The following is a 25,447-nucleotide window of genomic DNA, read 5'->3' on the forward strand; positions in this document are numbered from 1 at the left end:
TAACTGCAGTGTTAACATCCGGAACTTGCTCTTTTTTACAGACTTGTTTATAATGCTGAGATCCAAGATGCGTCTCCAGTCCCCTGTTTTCTTTGAAACTAAAAAGAATCTTGAGCAAGTTCCAGATCCTTTCTGGTATGTGGGAACTTGCTGGAGGACTGTCTTGTTTAGCAACTTTTCAATTTCTAAGGTTGCCTGCTCCTTTTGACTAGGTGGAACCATGGAACGTCCAAACTAAGGTGTTTATAGGAAGAGGATAGGTGAAGGGAATGACATACCCCATGGATAGTATACTCGGAACCCATCTGTCATTTGCGATGCTTTGCCAGGTTTCTTGGTGCAGACACAAATGACCCCAGACTACCTCCAGAGGTGAGCAATCCTTCAGGAGTGCTGACAGGGCCCTCCAAAGAAAGATTCTCTGGAGCCCTGGTTATGCAGACCCCCTCTGCCGTGAGGTCAGTGTCTACCCATTATTATTCCCTCCTGTGACCCTGGGGGAACTCTCACCTTGTGCATCAAGGTAAGACCTGTGGGATTTTCTGAACCACATTTTCCCACTACCCCTATGACCCTTTGGAAAAGGTCTGGTGCACCCAGAAAAAGATACTCAAAAGGCAGACAAGGTCTTGCTTTCTTGTTCACACTGGAAGAGCACTTCTTTTACTTTCGGCCCAAAAAAAGAGTCTCGTCAAAAGGGGCGATAAAGGTAAGACTTGAAGGGCTCCGTAAAGTCGCAAAGCCACATCGAGGCCTTTCTCCGAAGAGCAATACCCGAACCTGCAGCTCTACTTGTTCCATCTGCTGCATAGGATAGGAGTCTCATGGAAAAGTTTACTATAGAACTGAGGGTGGCAAGCTGAGCATTAACATTTACTACTGCATCATCTACAGCTCCTTGAAGGGAGTCTGAGTTCATTTAACAGTTCCCTCTATAGCTTAGTGAAATGGGTAAGGTAATTCAGGGACCGAACATGAAAGGTCGCTGACAAAAACACTCGCTTCCCATATCTATCCATAGTCCTAGTGTCTTTATTAGGAGGATGGAAAGAGGAGCTGGTCTTGGATAGCTCCTTTTTAGTAGCTGTTGCCACGATCATGGCATCAACTGCAACTCCTTTAGTAAGAAACCCTTTATCCTTAGGTGCCATAAATGAACTTATTCGGCCTTCTAGGAGTAGGCTCTATGGAATATGGGGTCTCCCAGACCTTCCTAGAGATTAAATCCATAAGCTTGTCAGACTGACCCCCCATCCCGAGGACTGCCCCGGATCTTACCGGTGACAGAAGCTCTGAGGCCGAGGTAGAAGCCAAACTCACCAGCGCCGAAGCCCCAAGAGGCAGAGTCTGATCCAGAGAGATTAGGCTCCCATCGCCATTATTGTCAAAGTCTAGATCACCATCAATTTCTATTAGGTCTACCAGGAGCTTATCCCAGTGAAGACATGGATAGGGTTGTGCAGAGGTTGCTGAAGACTCTGGCCCTGGCCAAACTTCTGTTGGATCCGAGCCCAAAGGAATAGTCAGACGCAGTCCACCTCCATAGTTACTGTTCCTCCTCCAATCTGTCCCTTGGTTTCGGAGACAGAAGATTCCGATCTCCAGATCGTGTCTGTGTCGGCTCCAGAGCCATTGGTTTCCTCAGAGCAAACATTCGTTAAGTTTCTCTCCATTTGGAGCTGGACACCTCTAGGAGTCAACAATCTCCAGTCAGATCCTCTAAGCCAGCTTGGATCTCTCTGGATCAGAATCTGCCTCACGGGGCTTCGGCGCTGGTGAGTTCGGCTCCTATCTCGGCCTCAGAGCTTCTGTCACCCCCTTCTCAAAGGCTATTTCTTCAGGTTCTGATCAGTGTGTATGTGTCGGCGCAGAAGATGTTGGAGCTGAAGGTGCTGTCGGCTCAGATGTAGTCTTGGGTCTCTGCTCCGAGGAATCTTTTGGAGCCGAAGATGCCCTCTTGGAAGTCTTGTCCTGGGATTTTGAAGACACTGAAGAAATAGCCTCTGAGAAGGGGGTTTTCAGTAAACCCTTCAAAATCAACTTATTTTTACGCTCCAGAACTGCTCTCTGGTTAAACCTGTGACATATGGAGCAATTTTCTTGTAGGTGAAGAGCCCCCAAGCAATTAACAGAGAATGTGACAATCGCTAAGGGGAATCTTCTTTCTGCATTTTTCACATTTTTTGAAACCGGTTTCCCTTCTGGTTTCTGAGACATAATGATCTAAAAGCTCACACACAAAGTACTGAGCAAAAGAGGATCAGAAAACACAAATCCTATTTATTACTTACTTATTTTTTACAAAAAGAAAATCATCCTCCAACTTAAACGGACGATTAGAGGAGGGAAAGAAAAGGGAGGAAAATCGCTCTCTAACTAAAAAAAAAAGTTATGTACTCACATAACGTTCCATCTGAGTAGTTTTACTTCATTTGTCTTTAACCTGTGGGTAAAGGATCCGTATCGGATCAGAGTCGGCAATTTCACTAGCATCTGCTCCGAGCTTCAAGCACCTCCCCTTACCCATAATACACCACCACTGCCTTCCATCCCCCAGATCGAGTTTGCTACAACTTACACTGAACAACCCGACCTCAAAAACACCTTACACACCTAAATCCACCTATAATACTGTCCATATGGTAAAGTCAGGGGGAAGGAGGGAGGGATGGTTGAAGACAAATGAAAAGGAACTACTCAGATGGAACGTTACGGTGAGTACATAACTTTATCTGAAGTGGTTTACTTCATTTGATCTTCAACTTGTGGGACAGAGGTTCCCCAGCTACTAAAATACCTGGGTGACCCTCAAGGAAGGACATTCCGGAGCACCACGGAACCAAAGGATGCTCTCCTTCTAGACATCAAATCCAATTTATAGTGAGAAATAAAGGTATGAGATGAGGACCAAGTAGCCACAGAACAAATGTTGTCTAATGATACTCTCGACCAAAAGGCCGCAGAAGTAGCCATGGACCTAGTCGAGTGAGCTTTAACCTGACCCAGAGGAGACAAACCTTTATCCTTGTAGATCTGAAGGATACATAGGGAGATCCAACTACCAATGGTAACCTTGGAGAGAGGTTTACCCAAAAAAGGTTTAGAAAAAGACACAAAACTGGTCAGACTTGCGAAAGACTTTGGTCCTGTGTGAATAGAATCGTAATAGTCTATGAACATCCAACAAGTGCAGCTTGTATTCCCTTTTGTTTGTAAAATTCAGGAAGAAAACAGGTAAATTTTAACCTCTGCTACTTTTGGGAGAAAGGAAGGATTGATGCGAAGAGAAACTCTGTCCTTGTGGAAAATCATGTATGGAACCTTGACGGACGCTTGCAATTCTGAAACCCTCCTAGCAGAGGTGACAGCCACTAGAAATGCTGTTTTCCAAGACAAAAACTTAAGATCCGTGGTTGCTGCAGGTTCAAATGGCAGAGCGACCAACGCTTGAAGTACCACAGTAAGGTCCCATGGGGGAATGGGATCTTTGACCGGAGGACGTAAGGTACCTTTGATAAAAGCTTTACACAATCTGGAAGAGGCTAAAGAAGCAGAAATCTTGCCCACATGAAAATGAGAAATGGCAGTTAGTTGAACCTTGATTGTAGACGAGCTAGCCCCTTGTTGAAAAATATTTGCCAGAAAATCCAGAACAGCCGAAACAGGAGCCGTGAAAGGATCTAAACTCCTTTGAGAAGCCCAAAAGGAAAAACATTTCTATTTGCTATGATAAACCTTCCTGGTGGACGACTTATGAGTTGTCACTAGAATAGACCTGACCAAAGACGACAATCCAGGAGTCCTAGCAATTAAGGGAACTGGAGCAGCCAAGCTGTGAGCCTCAGACTGTCCAGATTTGGATGAGGGACCCTCGAGGGGTGCAAAATGAGATCCTGAATGGGATCCAAGATCCAAAGTGGAGCTAGAAGATGAGATCAAAGGAAGGCAAACCATACTTGGCGAGGTCAAAATGGGGCAATGAGGATCACTTTGCTCGCCAGTTGACAAGCTTTCTGTAGAAACTTTGTAATAAGACCGGGAAGCCAAGCATGGACTAGAGCGTTTCTGGGGGACTCCCCCAGTGTGGGTGGGTTCAGAGCAAAGAACTAGCTGCACTTCACATTGGAAGGAGAGGCTAGGAGATCGCAGCAAGAAAGATCTGCTCTGCTACTGAAGGATTCAGAGACCACTCATAAGGCATCAGAATAGTCCGGCTTAGTCTGTCCGCTAGAATGTTGGACCATCCCGGAATATGCGTTGCTATCAGAAAACGACAGGTGGAGATCGCCCATTCCCAAACACTCATAGCCTCGTGACAAAGGGGGTACTGGTCCCTCCCTGTTTGTTGAAATACCAGACCACTGACATGTTGTCTGACTAGACTGCAATGGTTCTCAGAGGTAGAAAGGCATGAAGGGCCTGCAACGCTAAAAGGACTACCCTCATCTCCAGAACGTTTATATGCAAACTGGTCTCGATTGGGGCCACATGCCTTGGACTTGTCCTTCCCGAACAATGCCCCCCCCCCCAGTTGGGAGGAGTCTGTGGCCACTGTGGCTTGGGCAGGACAATTTCTGAAGATTGCATCCACCAAAGAAGGGACGACCTGCAGACTCGACGGAGGTGTATAGGGTGCGACAACAGAAGATCAACAGGGACCATTGCACTGCTAGAGTCCACTGTAGTACTCGCATATGTAATTGAGCACATGGAAGAAGTGTTATGGTTGCTGCCATAGAACCTAGGGTCCTCAAGACCGATTCTGCTGAGGGAAGGTGAGAATGGTAAATGAAGGCGAAATGCATCCTTAGGTTTTGAACTCTCTCCGTGGTCAGGAATATTTGCGTCTATAGCATGTCTACCTGTGCCCCTATGTATTCTATCACCTGGACAGGATTCAGAAGGGATTTGGCTGCGTTGACTGTAATCCCCAAGTAGTGTGCAAGCTTTAGGAAATAATCTTTGGTCCAACAAAGTAGACGCTTGGTGGGAGCAGTAAGGAGCCAATCATCCAGGTACGGGTAGACCTGAATCCCCTGAAGCCTCAGGTGAGCCACTACTACTGCCATCATTTTGGTGAACACCTTGGGGGCTGTGGTGAAACCAAAGGGTAGGGCTCAGAACTGATGATTGGCTCCTAGCTGAAAGCGGAGGAACCTCCTGGAGCTTCTTGTGTATCTTTGATAGCAAGCATCCTGGAGGTCAAACGAGCACACACAATCGCTCTCTTGCAGGTACAGCATGATGGACTGTAAAGTGACCATCCGGACCTTTTCTTTGGCAACTGACAGGTTCAGAGTAGATAGGTCCAGAATGGGCAAGTTCCCAGTCTTTTTTGGCACCAAAAAGAACCTGGAGTAGATGCCCGATCTAGACTGATCTGGGGGTATGGGTTTGATGGTTTGTTTCTCTAGCAGCTTGGAAATTTCTAGCGCTGCTGCCTCCCTTTGCATGTGTGGTACGTCCTGGTGGTGTTTGAAAGGTGTGGGAGGGGCCACAAATGGGGTAGAATAGCCTCTGGAAATTATCTGAAGCACCCAGTGGTCTGATGACACTGACTCCCCATGCCGCCAGGTGCAATGACAGACAACCCCCGACTGCCTCCAGAGCAGAGCAGTCGGGGAACCCCTCAGGGTTGCTGCGTGGGCCTGTTCGAGAAAGGTTCTCGAGACCCAAAATTCCTCGGACTCCCTCTGCCTCTGGGCCGACGTCTATCTTGTCCCCCTCTGCCTCTAGGGGAAGAGCAGCCCTGAGTGTCCCGGGAATACAGAGACTTCCGGAACCACATCATCTTTTGCCCTTGCGGATTCCGAGAAAAGGATCTTTGAGGGTTCGAGAAGTGGATTCCAACGGCAGACAGTGTCTTCCCATCTTTCTCACTCTGGACCAACGTGTCTCGGACGGTCTTACTAAAAAGGGTAGAATCGTCATAAGGGGCATTCGCAAAAGACGCCTTGAAGGGTTCCATGTACTCCAAAACCAGGGGTTGGATCGGAGAAGAAGATACTGGTGTAAAGAAGGGAAGTGAGCTCCCCCCTCGAGAGGGAGAGGGGGCTGGCAAGACTCCCATCTGAATGTGTGTGTGAATGAACCTCCGCATCATTTTATCCATGTTGACTTCAGAGAGGCTGCAGGTGGACCGTGACAAAGCCACGGACTCCGACCTGGCAGGTCGAGGAACCAAGGCTCTATAGGGTGGTTGGGGCTCCTCCGGCTCTGGAGAAAATCTAGGAGATCAGAGCAGAGGGGAGTCACAGTGCCTAGACTGACTTTTAGCAGGAGGTCCTGATGAAGCCAAAAGGTCCGGGGACCTCCTTCTCTTTTCTGGACGGTGCGCTCTCTCCCTCTCTGCCTTTTCTGCCCTCCGCTTCCACAGGCTTAGAAGTAGGAGGGCGAGTCCCAGCCTGGTTGGGAGGAGAAGGAAGGACAAGAGTAGAAGGAGAGGTGGCCACAGCAACAGCTGTGACCGAAGCAGAGGAGGTGGTGGCCGCCTCTGTAGAAGGTAGCAGGTCCTTCAAAACTAAGTTGGCCCACCAATCCTTGAGGGTGCGCGGGTTAAAAACCCACGCAAATAGAATAGTCTGTGGTCAAATGGGCTGCACCCAAACACAGCACGCAAAGAGTGTGGCCATCAGCAGGTGACAATTTGTGGCCACACTGAATGCATCTCTTCAACACTTGTTTGGGAAGATCTGCCATGTCTCACCACAAGAGTAAACTTTAAACAAATTTAAACAAGTTTTAACAACACACGCCATTCATCACACACTCAGACAAGCACAGGGAAGGCTGGGGGGGGGGGGGGACAACTATAAACACTACCTACCTAAAAGTTAAGAAAAATGCTTTAACTCAACGCACCAACAAGGGGAGGAAGAGAGGAAACCTACACTAGGAAGCACACAGTCAAAAACACCAATAAAGACAGAAACCCTACTCACAACTTGGAGGTCAAGAATCACGATGCTTAGGCTAGCCACGGCAAACGAGATCTGCGGGATGGAAGGTAGTGGTTGTGTATTTTGGGTAAGGGGAGGGGCTTGGAGCTCGGAGCAGATGCTAGTGAAGTTACTGGCTCAGATCTGATACGGATCCGATACCCACAGGCTGAAGATCAAATGAAGTAAACTACTTCAGATCTAGACTTAAACCCAGCATAACTAACTCTCAAATTACACCTCCCAGCTACAATACCATCTATAACCACCACGTAAAGAGGAAAAGTGATTGCACTGCTTTAATATTTCCCAGAACTACCACATTTCCCCTTACAACAAGCCAATACCAAACTTCAATTTAGAACTGCTTCTTATAATTTTCCTTAAATTAAGCAATTATAAACAAATATGTATACCTGTTCTTTACATCCCCTCCTGGCGACCACAGAGCTATACTGGAAGATATCTTACATTGGATATCCATAACAATTCCACATGAAATACTACTACTAGGTGACGTGAATGTCAACTGGCTGGACATAAACTCTAACTCCCCAACATCTAGCATGAACTTAGTCAGCTTCACACAAGTAACACCCACACACATTATAGTAAGACAAATTCCCCATTAGACTGTATCCCAGTATTGGCCCCTAGCAAATACGCTATCTCAGGTACAATGTCTGACTGCCTCAGTGATCTCCTCTCAGTCTATACAACCAGACATCTCGCACATGCTCTTAAACAACATGTTTATAAAAACATGGAACCTTTCCAAGTTTAACCCAGAAATGTTAATCACTAGCCCATTATCTATTAACTGGAACTTCCTAAAAGTCCTCCCCTTAGATAATGATGTAAATTAATTCAATACACCTTTCCTAAATAGCCTTGCACGTCCTACAAGGAACAGGCCAAAAACAAATAATGCAATCTGGCAATCCAAAGAGAGTAGAATGTTAATAATGCAGGACAGAGAAAATGCATGGAAAAAATGCCCTCCAAGTGAACACCTTAAAACAGTAGATGACAGCATTGCCTACCCTGTCTTAATTCTTATAAATATGTCAATCCAAGAATCTCACTTTCTCTCTCTGGAAAAAGTCACATATTATCCCTCTGCAGAGGAAATAAGACATTAACTTCAGACCTATAGAAATCGTATCCACCCCTCTCCAAAATACTTGAAAATGTATTTAAAAACAATTGCTAAATTATGTTCTGCAGCAAGAACTCCTATCCCCAAAACAACACGGCTTCCATCCTTACCACAGTACTAATACTGCATTTCTAACCTAGAGAGATACTGACAATAAAGCCTGAGAACTGCAAAGTAATCTCCTCTATTTGTACACTTGTCCAAAGCCTTTGACACAGTTTGTCACAGCAAACTTCTACTTCAAATGTCCTCATTAGGTCTCTCTCAGCCCAAACATCTACAGTGCAAAAGCTACCTATCAAATAGGTATCAGTCAATAAAATGACAGTCCACCCTCTCTCCAAACCTCCCACTCACCACCGCCTTTCTCTCTACAACCCTCCACACATCCACTCAACAGGCCTCCCTAATACAGTATGCAAATGACGTCACACTCATTTTGCACGTCTTTTTCTTTCGGCTGTTCCCCTTAGGGGTCCCCACAGCAGAGCATCTGTTTCCACTTCTTCCTGTCCTCTGCACCTTTCTCTGTCACACCAACCACCTGCATTGTCCTCTCTCACCACATCCATAAACCTTAACTTAGGCCTTCCTCTTTTCCTCTTACCTGGCAGCTTCATCGTTAGCATCCTTTTCCTAATATACCGAGCATCCCTCCTCAGCGCATGTCCAAAGCAATGTAATCTCGTCTCTCTGGCCTTGTCGCCAAACCATCCAACCTGGGTTGACCCTTTAATATACTTACTCCTAATCCTGTCCACCCTCGTCACACCCAGTGCAAATCTTAACATTTTTAACTCTGCCACATCCAGCACTGACTCCTGCCTTTTTGTCAATGCCACTGTCTCCAACCCATATAACATAGCTGGTCTCACTACCCCTCTTGTAGACCTTCCCTTTCACAAAAAAGTCCCCCCAAATCCCTCTCCCATGAAAAGACAAAATTTGAAGTCTTCTCTCTTGATAATACAACCACTGAAGTCACTTTTCATAGCAAATTATTAGGGATGACAAGTGGATGATAACCTTAAATTCAACCTGCATATACAAAATCACAAGAAAAACTCATCAAAAACTAAGGTTGCTTTATAGAGCCAAAAACTTTCTGACCAATGCAACTAAAGCTACACTTGACACTATTTATCTCCTCTTCACACTTCTTACTAACTTTTAGGCATCATAACTGTCCCATCAACTAACATACACCGCTTCTTACCACCTATAAAATTATTCATAATCTATCTGCTTGTCCAGCGCTATTCTACACGACTATGTTCCTAGTCAGTCACTACGATCCAATGACCAAAAACTCCTGTCTGTCCACAAACCTATCAGATCTACTGGGCATTGTCTGTACTCATAACGTGTTGCTAAGGCCTGGAACTCCTTATCTCTGTCCAAAAGGTCAATACCCTCCCTCCCATCCTTCAAAACCACTCAGAAAGACTTCCTAGCCAAAAGCGGGCTCTGCTCTTGCTCAACACCAGGATAAACTATATCCCTAAATGTGGACAAATACCTATTCATACCTTACATCTCCTTACTCTCACTTCCTGATTCTTCCTTACTTCTATCAATTTCTCTACCCTGGTTTTCTCTCTAAATATACCACAAGCCTGCTTTTCTCTCACTTTCTATTGCAATTCCTATCTGTATTATACTAGCTTATCTTTAATTTCTCTATAAACTGGCTACATTTTTCTATTAAATCGTCATATAACTTGTATCTATTCTTAATCAATGTTTTCATATTGGGTCGAATTTAATATAATTATTTGATCAGTGTTTTTTTTGTATTATTTTTAAAGACAGTAAAATTATTATTCTTAAATATTTTGTAATACTTTGGAGCTTTTCTACCTGGCCTCTGCTGAAAATGGGCTCCTACCCAGTCAAACTTTCCCAGGAATCAAATGTCAATAAATAAATAAAAATAAAGTCTAAATGAGATCTAACTGTTAAAACATCTCATCCACTGATGTATATAAAATATTTTCATCCACTTCTATAATGACAGGAATCTTCTGCATGCTTTTTAATACAAAAGGCAGCAAATGTCACACACAAGTTTCAAATATTAGAATACGCTTTCCAGTAAATTACATAACACCACTAAAACAACTGTCAACTTTTACATATACAATAAGGACTATATAGATCCTGTGGATTACAAGTTCTTTTTAAATACTGTCGGAACTGGAATACAGTTTTAGTAACATTGTGAATTTCTAAACAGCCATTAAAGTTGCAAAAATTTCTTAAATAAAAAATTATTACTATTCACTAACAACCAAGTGCTAAAGAGACTAATGCACAATCATAAAAAGTTAAGTAGGAAAATGGCCCACTGGGATCAGATCAATAAATTAAACAAATAAATAAAATGCGGTTCTTTGGCAAAAGGGCGCTCTTAGTATTTTATCTACACTTCATATACCTTGTAACACATAAAAGGTTATTACATGGCAATGAACGAAAAAAAAAAAAAACTTAATTTGTAGCTTTCTCACTAGTTTTTAACTTCATGTGCATTCTGGGACTAATTTAAATGCAAACTTATGAACTCCTGTATACACTTCCTGTACTGCATCTCAGTATGATTGTTAATGGAATATTGACCTGATTGTCCATATGGTCCTTCTGATTCTCGCATTTCTTCATTCATCCTTGCTAGCCGTAGCCTGTGGAGAGAGAAAAAAAATTTCTAAGGACCTTATTACCTTCACACAAAAGTATAACGAAACCTAACTTTCATAAAAACACAGAACACTGTAAACTGGCATTTTCATCTCAACTAACAACTTGTTTTCAGGTTCATTCTGCAAGTACAAAAGGTGCAAAATGATTTCAGACCAAATGAACAAAACACAGGGACAAATCATAGCATGATAGCAAAGATAGCAATAATTAATGCAATGAAAAGCTGTTCCACACTGTCAAGAGATATAACAAAAGTATAATGAGAACAGTCTGCAGAAAGAGAGGCAGTGTATATTATATAATCCACACACACAGTGGATATAAAAAGTGTGCACACCCTTGTTAAAATGCCAGGTTTCTGTGATATAAAAAAATGAGCACACAAATCATTTCAAACCTTTCCCCACCTTTAATGCGACTTATAACCTGCAAAATTCAATTGAAAAACAAATAAATATGTTAGGAGAAAAAACGTACAATAAACTGGTTGCATAAGTGTGCACTCCCTTAAACTAATAATTTGAAGCAGCTTTTGATTTAATTACAACATTCAGTCTTCTTTGGTACATACCTGCCATCAATGAGAGAGACTCTGATTAACCCCAAATAAAGTTCAGCTGTCCTAGTAGAATTTTCCTGCCATTTACTTAAGTTGCCTGCTATAGCAAAAGCTATTGTTCACAAAGCTTACAAAGTATCCAAGGGGTCTCATTGTTGAAAGGTATCAGCCAGGAGAAGGGTACAAAAAAAATGTCCACAGCACTGGATACACCACGGAACACAATGAAGACTGTCATCAAAAAGTGGAGAAAATATGGGACAACGGTGACTTTGCAAAGAACTGGACATCCCTCCAAAATTTTTATTTTATTTTTTATTTTACATTTGTTGACCGGGCTAGTCTAGCTGGATATATGTCCATTTTCAGTAGAGGCCCGGGGAGAAAAGCTCCAAGGGTAAATTACAGATATAAAAAAAAACATATAGGAAACAGAACATAGACATTGTTACATGCAATTTTACAAAAAAGCAGCAAGTAGGGAACATTAATGTAAAAATTGCAAACCAAATTTTTTTTTTGTCAGAAAGCATACATATAAAGTTACTGTAAGGATAGAGAGGATAGAAGAGGAAGGAGTGAGTTAACCTGGGTTGGTGCAGGAGCATAGCCAGTGTTTGTTGACATGATTTTTTACTTGTTTTTTAAAAAGTGAGAGAGAGCACAAAGATGTGATGTCACAGGGTAATTTATTCCACATTTTTCCAACAGAGTTGGAAAAGAGGCTATCTCCAGCAGAATTTTTGGGTTTGGTAATATTTATCAGTGGCTTGTTGGAAGAACATAGATGCTTCAGGTTATTGTAATGTGAAATGAGGTTAGTGAGTATGGGTGTTTTAGTTGGTTGGTATAGGATTGTATGAGCTATTTGGAATTGTTGAAACAGGAGTTGGTTAGAGAGTTCAAGCCAACCTAGTTCTCTTAGGTTCAGGCAGTGGTGAGTTTTAAATGGGGTTCCTGTTGCAAATCAAGCAATATTATGGTAAGATTGTGCTAGTTTATTGATATTGTTTTTGGAGAGGTTAGTGAACAAGGCAGATGCATATAGTAGAGAAGAGGTTAGATGGGATCTGGCTAAGATTGTCTTTACGTCTGGTGAAAGGAAGGCTTTGATTCTGTAAAGGGAACCTATTTTCTTATTAACTAATTTGATAGTATTGTTGATATGCTATCAAAGCTGAGGTTGATGTCAATGGTTATTCCTAGTAGTTTGGTTGTCGTTTCTGGGAAAATAATAGTGTTGTCAATGGAAGTAAGAGTAAAGTTAAGAAGGGTAGATCTATGGGAAGGTGAGAACAATAGCAGTTTGTTTTTTTTTAGGGTTGAGCAGTAGGCAGCGATCAGTGAACCATTGCTCGACAGTAGTAAAAGCCTTTTGTGTGATAGACTGTAGTTCAGTTTGTGTATTGGCAGAGCAGATAATAGTAGAATCGTCAGCATATTGTATGCAGATAGTGTTTGGGATAGCTAGATGGAGGTCATTTATAAAGATAGAAAATAAAAGGGGGCCTAGGATAGAGCCTTGAGGAACTCCCAAGGAGATGGGGAGGAGACTAGATAAAGTATTTTGCCAGAGAACTGCTTGCTGACGGTTTTCTAGGTAAGATGTAAACCAAGTTAAGGAAGGAGGATCAAGTGAGAGTGATTTAAGAATATGCAGAAGAAGTTTATGGTTAACCATGTCGAAGGCTTTAGATAAGTCTATGAAGACTGAAGATGATAGGATGTAGTTGCTACGGTTACAATTAATTGAGTTGGTAAAGGAGAGTAAGGCTGTAGTAGTACTATGTGATGGTCTGAATCCATGTTGGCAGTTAGCAAGTAGGTTATTGTGTAGGAGGTGGTTAAGGAGTTGTTTGTGAATACATTTTTCCATAATTTTAGCTATAGGTGATAAGAGTGCTATAGGACGGAAATTAGAGAGGTCGTTGGACTTACCCCCTTTGTGTAGTGGGATGATATAAGATATCTTCCAAATAGATGGGAAAATTCCTTCCTGTATAGATCTATTTATTAGTATAGAGATGGGATAGACAATAATTTTAGCACATATTTGCAAGTATTCTGCAGGAAGTTTGTCAGCAGAAGGAGTGGTGGGTTTTAGCTTTTGAAGGAGTGATCAGATAAAGGAGGTAGATACAGGTTGCAAATGAAAGGAAGGAGGTAGATTTAAAGTAGGGAGGGGTAGTTTAGAGGTATCAGGAGATAGATGGCTAGCAAGAGTTTGGATAGTATTAGTAAAAAATGAATTAAAGTCATTGGCTGTTTGTGTGGGATTTTCTGGGTTGGAGACCTCAGGGGTTGGTGTGATAGACTGGCTAGGGGATAAAAGATTATTGATGCTGGACCAGAATCTTTTAGGTTCCTTTTTGGAGTTTTGTTGGAAATGTTTGTAGTAATTCTTTTTGTCCATTAGGATGGCTTTTTTAGTACTGTTTCTAAGTTCTTTGAAGTTTTGGTGATCTGTTGGATTCTTGGTGGCACGCCATTTTGCCCAGTATTTGTTTCTAAGGATAATTTGTTGTCGAGTGGTTTTGGTTGCTACTTTAGCATTAGTTCTAATAGTGCGATTTGCGGCATAGTGGTCTAGGATAGATAGGAATGTGGAATTAAAATGTTGGACTGCTTTGTTTAGAGGGAGATATTTTAGGGGAGACCAATTAACTTGAGTTAATTCATCAAGAAAGTGTTCACAGTTGTTTTTTTTTCGAGCGAAGGGTTCTATATATGGTAGGTAAAGTTAGGGTGGTTCTATGCCTAATGATATAGGTCAATGAGTGGTCGCTTAGTTCTTCAGGGAGAGTGCCAGATTGGTAGGTTTGTTGAGGAGTATTAGTAAGAATCCAGTCTAAGATGTTTTTTTTTTTGTTGGTTTTGTTTGTTCTAGTAGGGTTATCTATGAGTTGTGTGAATCCATAAAGGTTAATATGGGAGGTAGGGTTTGTTTTCTTACAGGAATACCAATCAATGTTAAAGTCACCTAGGAGTATTGTTTCTTGACGGAGGTATGTGTGGAGTGTGTTGAGTATGCATTCTAAAGTGTTAATGTTATTTCCTGGTGGAAGATAAGCACATATGATATTAATGGTTTTAGAACTATTGATTTGAAGTTCAGAGGTAAGGATTTCTGCATTGTTATCGGGGCTAAGAGTCTGTTCTATACTGCTAATTTGGATTTGAGCTTTATGGAGAATTGCTATCCCCCCACCCTTTTTAGTAATACGATCGAGTCTAATGATGTTATACCCAGGAGGAGTGATTTCACTGTCTTTGATAGATGGCTTAAGCCATGTTTCAGTTAGGCATAAAATGTCAAATTGATGGATTTCTAGTAGGGCATGTACTTGAGAGATTTTATTACAAATACTACGTATATTGAGATGGGCAATATAGAGAGAGTTAGTTGGTCTGGTAGTAGATCGAGTGGGAGTTTTGTCTTGTTTTTTATAAGTATTTGGATGTGTATGGTTTGGTCCAGGGTTTGGATTTATGTCCCCGTCCAGGAGAAGATGGAGATGTTTAAAATCTTTAGGTTTAAGAAGTTTGTATAAGCTGTCTATTAGTTTTTTAGATTTTGATTTGTTTGATTTGATGTGAGAAAATGTGTGGTATTCGGCTGGAGTGTATTTTGCTAGAGTTGTAAGGTTTGGGAGGGTAGAAGAGAAGGTTGATAAAGGTGTAGAGGTTTCTTTAGATGAAGTAGTAATATTAGGGTACAATGGGTATTCATAGAAGGTTAGGAAATAAGTAGCAATAAGACAGGAGAGAGATGAAAAGCAGACAAGAAGTTTTAGTTGTGTGGAGTTTTGAGTTGTGTGCATTTTAGTACTAGGGGAGGTGAGTAAGGGAGAGAAGTTTGAGTGCAATATGAGTAGTTTGAATAAGTAGTTCAGGGTGGAGGTAGGATGTTACAAATTAGTGGGTGTGGTGATTGGCAGAAGAGGTAGAGTGATGTATGATGTGTAGTAATTTGATTGGGGTAGATAAGAGGGGTGTGGTTTCTAGAGGTATTAATGTAGGAGCACTGGGGGCGGGTGAGAATTGGGGGCAGGGTAGGGGAGCGGAGTGAGCCCAGAGGGCTTAACGGAGCGGGTAGAGACAAGAGAGTGGACAACCAAGTAAGACAATCAGTAGAAAGGGAGTAATAAGAAGGTAAGTTTAAGAGTGGGAGAATGAAAAAGCGAGTAAAACAGGCTTAATCTAAGGTGCTTATAGACAGGAGTATGTTGCAGGGCTACAGTAAGGTACGTGTATGTAGGAGAAATAGAGAGTAGTCAGTAAATCCAGGGGTGAGGATAGAGAGGTGTAGCACAAAAATTAAGACTAGTTGTAGGCTGCTGGCTACCTGTAATGGGGAACTAGCCTAGCAAAGCAAGGTAATTTGTCAGGAGTTATCAGTAAAAATTACTAGTTACAAGCACAGTACATACTTCCACTGTTCTACAAAAACAAACAGATGGTCACTCAGGGAGCCCGAGGGTAGTTTCAAGGTCCAGATTTATGTTCAGAGAACTTCAGGAGGGTGTTTTGCAGGTGTTAGATACTTGAGGTTCCCAGGTCAAGGACCAGAACCCAAAGCAGAGCGCACAGCAGCCAGGTAGATAGTTAGAGAAGAAAGATCACTTGATGAAAAGACAAGATGAAAACTGGTCAAGGAGGCTGCCAAGAGACCTAAAGCAACACTGAAAGAACTGCAGGAATTTCTGGCAAGTACTGGTTGTATACTACATGTGACAATCTCCCGTATTCCCCATATGTCTGGACTATGGGGTAGGTTTGCAAGACAAAAGCCTTTTCCCTCACAGAAAAACATCCAGGCCTGGCTAAAATTTGCAAAACAATACAGCAAGTCTCCCAAAAACATGTGAGAAAATGTGTTATGGTCTGATGAGACAAAGGTTGAACTTTTTGGCCACAATTCCAAAAGGTATGTTTAGTGCAAAAACAGCACTTTGCATCACCAAAAGAACACCATCCCCCACAGTGAAGCACGGCGTGGCAGTATCATGCCTTGTGTTTGCTTTTCTTCAGCTGGAACTGGGGCTTTAGTCAAGGTGGGGGGAATTATGAACAGTTCCAAATACCAGTCACTTTTGGCCCAAAACCTTCAGGCATCTGCTAGAGAAGATGAATTTCTTTTTTTTTCCAATTAAAATTTTTATTTTTCTGCAGCAGGAACAAACAAATATAGATTGACATTCACATAGATAGTGCAGTTTTGTACCTACCATAAATGTAGATGTTCGGGTGTAGACACTGCTGCAGTCATTACACTTGGGTTATCCTGCCGTCAGGCGGTTCCCCAGTCGGCCTGAGTTCCAAAGTCTTGGTCCGGCATCGGTTGCTGTCGCTTCTTCCCTGACGTCAGTGCGCCAGGGGGATGCAAGATGCAGCAGACGCCATTTTCTTCAGTTTTTCTTGCCCCAGATGTCAGGTGCCCCCAAATAGGTAGGCCTTTCAAATTGCTAGTCAAATATATAATAGAAAAGCAAACAACCATTTTTAATTACTAGCAAATACTCCCTTTAGGAAATAAGGGTAGAAAACCTAGGTACGTACCAGAAAGTAAGAGGTGAAAGGAGGGAGGGTAACCTGGACTGCAGCAGTGTCTACACTCGAACATCTACATTTATGGTAGGTACAAAACTGTACTATGTTCATCGTGTGACACTGCTGCAGTCATTACACTTGGGTGGAATCCCAAAGCTGAGGTAGGGAGGATGGATCTATAAGGCATTAGGGGTGGCTATAAGGCCCTGCAGCACAGCAATGGCAAAGCCAGCTCTGGATTTGGAATATAAAGGCAAATGGTAATGTTTGGTGAAGGTATGTACAGAACTCCATGCTGCTACTTCTAAAATATCCTTGGTAGGCAGTTGAAGTGGCTGCTGCCCTGGTGGAGTGAGATCTAATGCTGCTAGGTACAGGTTTCCCATGATGGGTGTAGCAAAAACGTATACAGTGAGCTATCCATTTTGAAATAGTCTGCTTTGAAATGGCTTTTCCCTGTGCTCCTGCAGCGTATGCTACCAATAATTGCTCAGATTTTCTGAAAGTTTTGGTTTTGTCCAAGTAGAAGCGTAACTGTCTGTGAATGTCCAAGGAATGTAGTAGTCTCTCCCCTTTGTTCTTTGGTTTTGGATAAGAAGTTGGCAAGTGAATAGTTTGGTTTACAGCCACACTTGATACTACCCTTTGGCATAAATGTAGGGTTAGTTCTTAAGGACACCCTGTCCTGGTGGAAGATGAGGAAAGGTTCCACTGCCATTAGTGTCTGTAATTCTGAAACTCTTCTTGCTGACGTTATTGCCAGTAGCAGAGCAGTTTTCCAAGAGATGTATTTTAATTCTGCTGTGTTAGCTGGCTCAAAAGGAGGTAAAGTTAATTTTTCCAAAACAAAGTTGAGGTCCCAAGTTGGTGTAGGTGCTCTGCGGGGTGGTCTTATGTTTTTAGCCCCTCTGAGGTACTGTTTGAGCAAAGGATTTGAACAAAAATGGTGGATCCATGTTGTAATGAGCAGAAATGGCTGAGGCATGAATCTTGATGGATGAGAAGGAGAGGCCCTTGTCCAGCATCTCAGTTAAGTATTGAAGTATCTGAGGAATGTTTGGGACAAGAGGGTCAAGGCTGTGTGCTTGGTTCCAGGCACAGAATCTCTTCCATTTATCTGAGTAGGCTTTCCTGGTGCTAGGCCTTCTGGTCTCCCGAATGACATCCATAACAGCTTTGGAGAGAGGCAATGCTTGCTTGGTTAAGGAATTTTCCATGCAGCTAGATTTAAGGTCTTTAGCTGGCTGTGAAGTATCTGATTTTTGTGTCAACAGCTGTGGGATATGAGGCAAAATCCAGGGTGGTTCTTGTGCTAAGTTCTTTAAGATTGGGTACCAGTGCTGGCGTGGCCAGTCTGGTGCAATCAGGATCATCTTTGTCTCTTCCTGCCTGGCTTTTATGAGTACCTTTGGAAGGAAAGGTAAAGGAGGGAAAGCGTATACTTGTAGTTTTTTCCAGCTGAATGAGAGGGCATCCACTTTCCATGCTTGTGGATGGTAGCTCTTTGTGCAAAATTTCTGTAGTTGGCAGTTCATTGGAGATGCAAACAGATCTAGGTCTGGTTTCCCCCATTTTTGTGCTATCATTCTGAATATATGTGGACTCAATTGCCATTCATGAGGATCCATGATGTTTCTGCCAGTGTGTTTTTCTCTCCTGGCAGGAATTGTGCCTGCAGATGAACTTGGTAGTTTAAAGCTGTGTTCCACAAGGTCATGGCTTGTCTGCAGAGGGGGTAGGAGTGTGTGCCCCCTTGCTTGTTTATGTACCACATAACTGTGGTGTTGTCTGTATTTATTAGTAGTTGTCCTGGATGTAGCAGGTCCTTGAAAGATATAATTTCATTTTGTACAGCTAGCATCTCTTTTTGATTGATACGGAGATGTCTTTGTTCTGCGGGCCACTCGCCCTGAATACATTTTCCTGCCATGTGTGCTCCCCAGGCGTAATCAGATGCATCTGTTGTCAGTGTCTGCCTGGCTGTGGGTTGGGTAAAAGGCTGTCCCTTGTTGAGGTGACAAGCTTGAGCCCACCATTGAAACTCCTGTTGTAGGCAAGGAATTAGTGGTATAACCGTTTCCAAATTTTGACAGTGTTGAGACCATACACTCTTTAGGTACCGTTGTAGTTTCCTCATATGCAGTCTGGCATATGGAATTAGTAGTATGCAAGATGCCATGTAGCCCAAGGCCTGCAGAATTTTTCTTGCAGGGAGTTGGGTCTTTGTTGCCATTAAATGAAAATACTGAGTCAGTTGTCCTTGCTTGTCTGGCAAGAGATAAGCCATCTGGGCCGTTGTGTTTAAGCTGGCACCCAGGAATATTATCTGTTGTGAGGGCACTAGTTTTGATTTCTTTTCGTTTACTGTGTACCCCAGTCAACTTAACTTTTTTACGTACACCAGATGCTTTAGAAGAATGTCCTTGCTCTCTGCTTGGATTAGGCAGTCGTCCAGGTATGGGTAAATTTGAATTTCTTTTTGCCTGCAAAATGCAATTACTGGTGCCAGGCACTTTGTGAAGACCCTGGACGCAGTAGATAAGCCAAAGGGCAGTGCAGAGAATTGATAGTGCACTGAACCTGCTAGAAATCTGAGGTATCTTCTGCAGTTTTGTCTGATGGGGACATGCAGGTATGCTTCTGAGGTCCAAAGTCATGAGCCAAGCTTTCTTGCCCAGCATGGGAAGAAGCTGCTGTAGTGTCAACATTTTGAATTTCGGAATATCCAGGTAAGTGTTCAGAGAAGAAAGGTCCAGAATGGGTCTCCAGGCTTTGTCCTTTCTGGGAACCAGAAAGAGTCTTGAGTAAAATCCTTGTCCTTGCTCTTGTGGTGGTACCTTTTAAATAGCTCTCATGTCCATGAGTGCTGTAATTTGTTTTTCAGCCTATGCCCATTTATTTGGTGGCAGATTTGGCATTCCTTTTAACCTTGGAAGAGTGTGGAAGTGGAACCTGTAACCTTGAGATATAATGTTGAGAACCCATTTGTCTTTGGTGATGCAATGCCAATTGTGATAGAAAACAGCCAGTTTTCCTCCTAAGGGGGCTGCCAAGAGAGAGCTGTTTGGCAGCTGTAGTGGGAAGTCACTGAGACTGTTTTTTGTAAGGTTGAGGTCTGTCTTCCCCTTCTTTCTGGCCTGGTGTACCCCATTGTCGAGGTCTGTAAGGGCCTTGTGTTTGACCTCTACCTCTTGGACGTCTATATCTGCCCCTTTGAGGTCTGTCTGTGACTGGAAAGGACCAATTTTTTGTTGGCCAATTTCTGCAAAAACGAGGAGGTTGAACCTTTAAGAAATCTTTGACCGTTTGCATAGATTTTGCCTTATCTTCCATCTTTTTTAATACCTCCACTGCCTTAACTCCAAACACATCCTGCTGCAAAGGTGCATCCAGTAATTTGGCCTTAACATGATCTGGTAGCGTATGTTCTTTTAATCAAGCATGCCTTCTAATGACAGAGCCTGTAACTGCTGCTCTACAGGAGGCCTCTAAGGAATCAAAACCACATTGCAAAGTATGTTTTCCCACTTGTTCAGCTGCATGCAATAAATCCTGCATTTCTTTCAAATTAGGAGGATCTGAATTTGGAACCATCTTTTGTTTCAACTGAGACATTAAAAATTGCTGATATTTTAGCATGTTAAACTGGCAATTCAAGGCTCTCATGGCTAAAGTTGCATATGTATAAACTTTCTTGTCCCATCTGTCTAATGATCTGGAATCTCTGTCAGAGGGAACTGGGTTTTTAGCTGATGAGGCCTTAATCCCTTTGGGTCCCCGAGAAATAGTTTCAGGGTCAGCAACGGGCTTTTGTATAGAAATTTGTGAGAGTCAGGGACTCTAATATCTATCTGGCTTGGCTGGGACGGAATAGCAAGGGGTCTGTGTTGGGGCAATAAAAGGAAGTCTCTGAGCCTTTTCTTGGATTCTGAGTAATCCTGGCCTTCCCAGTGGAAATGCTCCCTCATAGTATGTAAGGTTGCCCCAAAGGAGTAGTCCTCAGGCGGAGAGGCTAATGGAATTAATTACTCAGCATCAGAATCTTCATAAGGGGGTAAGGAATACCCTAGGTCTGAGGATGAGTCAGAGGAAATTGAAGCCTGGTCAGAAGATTCATAGTCTGCATCTTGTCTGGGCCTTTTATCTGGAGGGGGTTGGGACCCTCTGATCAAGGTGATTAGGTCTTCGGCCATTTTTAGCATTTGTTTCTTAGGCATGGAAGCCTGTCCTGGAGATTGCTGTGTCTGTTTCTTTGCTTTTAAGGGAGGCTTAGACTTAACAGAGGGTTTAATGGTTAACTGGGTAGGTCTGAAAACACCCTCTGAAGCTGTGGATTGTTAATCCTACAGAGGGAAGCGAAGTAGCTGAAGTTTGGTAATCTGAATACCAAGAGCATCCGAAGGCCCAGCCAGCTCCACATGGGAGTCGGAGGCGGTCTGTGGTTCTATTGAAGCAGTCGTCAGGGGCTGCGTAGGCGCCTCGCTGAAAACCGGAGAACCGGCGACCGGCCTAGAAGAGGCCTCATCAGTCTTGGGCCTCAGATGCCTGTCCTTGTCCTTGTGCTTTTTATGAATTCTGGTCGTCGGTAGTTCCGACGGCATGGTGTAAATAAATTTTCTGCCAAAATAATGTTGGGCAAAATCAAACTGACGTTTAATAGTGCGCTTGTTAAACCTAACACAAAACCGACAACCAGTGACGTCGTGGTCTGGGCCTAGGCATGGGATACAGTAGGAGTGGAAATCCTTATGAGGTATTTGCTTCCCACAAGAAATACAATTATTAACTTTTACTGACATCTGTCTGAGGCAAGAAAAAGTTTCCCCAATGGGGTACTTAGCTTTTTAGAAGACTTTGGTTCTGGATTCGTATTGAAAATCTCAGGAGTCGGCCGACCGGCACTGGCGAACTGCTTCTGCTTCGGGCACCGCACGGCAAGAAAGACTGAAGAAAATGGTGTCGGCTACATCTTGTATCCCCCTGGCGCACTGACGTCAGGGAAGAAGCGACAGCAACAGACGTCAGACCAAGACTTTGGAACTCAGGCCGACTGGGGAACCGCCTGATGGCAGGATAACCCAAGTGTAATGACTGCAGCAGTGTCACACGATGAACATCAGTACAATTACAGATGTAGTTCTTAAACCATTCCTTTAAACAAACCATCTATCTATGAAAACTATATACACTCCATACAAACAGTGTTACTAAAACCTAAGGGTAGAAGGAGTCGAGAACAAAACAAATCCAGGTTGGCCTTCTATCGAGGTCAGAGATGTGTACTAGTAGAGAAGGAGTTTACTAAAGATAGACAAGAGGCAATGATTAGCAGATGGGCACTACAAGTATATAAAAATCTCTACTGACTCATCATTTAAGCTCTAGGCTCAGTCTTTGAGGATGTGTTCAAATACAAGATTCCAAAATTTCTGGTAGTAAGTTGATTTATGTTCCTAATAAGTTTTTGAGAGGACATGAATTTGATTGCTAAATTCCTAAAGCCATTCCAGGAGAGGTTGGTACGATCCAGCCAAATTTTAGTGCTGTAGAACTTGATTAGTAGGGCAGAGAGTGACTAAGACATGACAATGCAGTTTTGGGAGGTTGAGGTTTGTAATATAGAAAATCTCTAGCTCTCAAGAGAGTCGATTTATGATATCCCATTTTTTGCAAATACACTTTTAATGAGCACAAAAGCTTGTATGTATGTTTACAAAACCATAATATATGAATGAGATCAGCTTGGGGGGAGGAACAACATGGACAGGATGGGTAGATCGTGGAGTTAAATTTGTTCAAATGGAGGGAGTGTAATTTTATTGTTAATCATTAATTGCGTGTCTGTGAGTCTTATGAAAGGGGCAAATTTAAGTGTGGAATCAATTGCTTTGAGCTTCTGGTTTATAGCAAATATATTTCCTTGTTGGTCCCAATACTTAGAGAATAACAGTACTGAGTCGTACTTAGTGGCAATAATCAGTTTAAGTATTTGAAAGCATACTTTTTTAACTAGATAAACTCTCAATAATGTCCAGCAAACTAGTCCTATCTTTATCAACAATAGAAGGTTCAGTATTTAACACCGATAACAGCTCTCAAATTTGATGTAGACTAATGGTATATCCGTTTCCAAGATTAAGGTCTCTTTGCAGATCTTGCAAGGTTTTACCTTTGTGTTTGTACACTGTATACTCCTTAATCAGAGGATAGTCCCCAAGATTAAGCTGTTTGTTATTAATTTTAATGTTAGGGTTCATATGAATGGGTTGAATAAGATACAGGGCCTTGTCAAGCATGAGGAATTTCATGAAATCTTGAAAAATTTTGAGTCTCTGCTTCAATATACCATTAATATTGAGGTTTTTAGTATTTGCAAGGATAAGAATGGGAAGGCTTTTTGGTTAATATTATTATCCAGTAGATGCTTATTCCAAATTCTAACCCATGAAGGGGACCAGTCATCTTTCTTAGGGCAGATGTTTGAGATTAAAATAATCCTATTTGCACAAATAATCCAGTAGTAAAGCTGAAAGTTCGGTAAACTAAGTCCTCATCTTTCTTTAGGGCAAGTTCATTTTTGGTAATTAATTCTGACCGACTTAGGAAACCAGATGAATATGGCTAACACTGTTAATTTTGAGAAAGAAGTTGTTTGGTATAATAAAATTAGAGACATTAAACTGATAATAGTTTGGGTAAGATATTCATTATGATAATGGCTGCTTTGGATAGCATAGAGAGTTTCAGTTGTTGCCAACGGTAAAGATACTATGTAATGTTCACCCATATTTTTAATGTTATTTTGATACATAGATAGGTGGTTATGCTCATATTGAATCCCCAAATACTTGAAGGAATAAGCAAGTTTGAAAGAGCTATCTGGGAAAAAATATTCCTTGTGACTTAAAGGATTAATAGGAAAGATGACTGATTTCTTACAGTTGAGTCTGTAGAGACTTTTGAAAATATATCAATTGAAGTAGTTTCTTTAAATCTGAGCTGGGGTGTTCAAAGTAGATATTTAAATCATCTGCAAAGGCAGAGTTGTTTTAGTATTTAAAAATCTGGGGACTGAGTGGAAGGTACCCTGTGAAATAAGGAGAAAAAAATAGCTCTATATAAAGATTAAACAAATAGGGAGAGGGAGGACATCCCTGACTTGTCCCATTAGATATTTTGATGGGGCTTGACAGTGTTTTATTAATATAAAGCTAGATGTATGAATCATTGTATAAAATTTTAATAAGATCAATGAAATCAGCACGAAATTTAAACCAATAGCACTGCTTATATATAAAAAGCTAACTATCGAATATTTACAGTCATCTAGTACTAGAACATATCTTGGGTTTTTATCATTCTTGGATAGATAGATCATAGAGTCAAGAGTTAGTATGTTATTCCAAGTATGTCTATTACATGTGAAGCCAGACTGCTTGGGGGATAATATGGAGGGCATGATTTTCTTAATTCTTTCAGCTAAGTGCGAGGATAGGATTTTGATATCCACATTTATCAAAGATATTGGTCTGCCAGTTGTGAGGGTTAGACTTTTCAAGTTGCTTTTAGGGATAAATGTAGTTCCAGAATTGTTTAGATAATGATCAGTTATATTATTCAGTTTAATGAAATTGAAAATCTTTAAAAGGATAGATGATCATTTTTGATTGAAGGTTTTATAAAATTCTGCTGTAAACCCATCAGGGCCCGTTTACCCATTTTCTCTTTTTCGATAACATCTACTATTTCTTGTTGTTTAAATGGGGCTTTAAGGAGTTCTACTTGAGTCTCATTCAGTTTAGGGAAATAAGGTTGCTGAAGAACCTCTCTCTATGACCTCAAAAGGGGTTTGTTGCATGTCCATGTCATAGATCCCTGTATAGATCTGTTGGAATTTTCCCATTATTTGTGCGTCTGATATGTATATTTTATCTTGGAAGTAAAGTAGTGATATCTTGGACGCTTCCTGTCTCTTCTCAATTATCCTAGCTAATGTTTTAAAAGGGACTTGAGCCCATTCCGAGTACTTGGCTATGAATCTTAGCTCTTGGAAGAAACAGTTTTGTTGGTGTAAGTCAAATAATTGTTGTTGCGTGAGATTGATTTTTCCACATCAGGATTTTTACTTAATTGGAATTTTTTTTCCAATTCCTTAAGTTCAGCTACTAGTTTGTTTTCTTTCTCTTTAACAAATTACTTATAATAAGAGTCTTTCTGGATTAATATCCCTCTTATCCTAGCTTTACATACTGCCCATTGAATGTCAAAGCATGTTAGCAAAAGTACAGTTGTGTACACTTACCATAAGTGCAGATGTTCGAGTGTATTCACTGTTGCAGTCATTACATTTGGGTAATCTGCTGGCAGGTTGCCCTCAGTCAGCCTGATTAACAAAGTCTTGGGTTCTGCGTCGTTTGCTGTCCCTTCTTCCATGACGTCACGTCGTCAGGGGTATAAAACATGCAGCCAACGCCATTAAATCAGTTTTTCTTGCCCCAGATGTCAGGTGCCCCCCAAATGGGAAGCAAAACATACAAGTAA

General features: G+C 41.9%; 1 protein-coding gene across 1 annotated transcript in view; it reads right to left on the bottom strand.

The window, feature by feature from the left end:
- LOC122801280 (arf-GAP with coiled-coil, ANK repeat and PH domain-containing protein 2-like) overlaps positions 1 to 25,447 on the bottom strand; it is a 2,104,317-nt gene that overhangs the window by 107,264 nt on the left and 1,971,606 nt on the right. Inside the window, exon 22 of the mRNA XM_044070827.1 lies at positions 10,717 to 10,778. Coding sequence (XP_043926762.1) covers positions 10,717 to 10,778 — 62 coding nt within the window. The remainder of the gene's footprint in view (positions 1 to 10,716; positions 10,779 to 25,447) is intronic.

The sequence above is a fragment of the Protopterus annectens genome, chromosome 4.part1, assembly GCF_019279795.1.
Source record: "Protopterus annectens isolate FY-2018-M chromosome 4.part1, PAN1.0, whole genome shotgun sequence".
NCBI classification, from domain to species: domain Eukaryota; kingdom Metazoa; phylum Chordata; order Ceratodontiformes; family Protopteridae; genus Protopterus; species Protopterus annectens.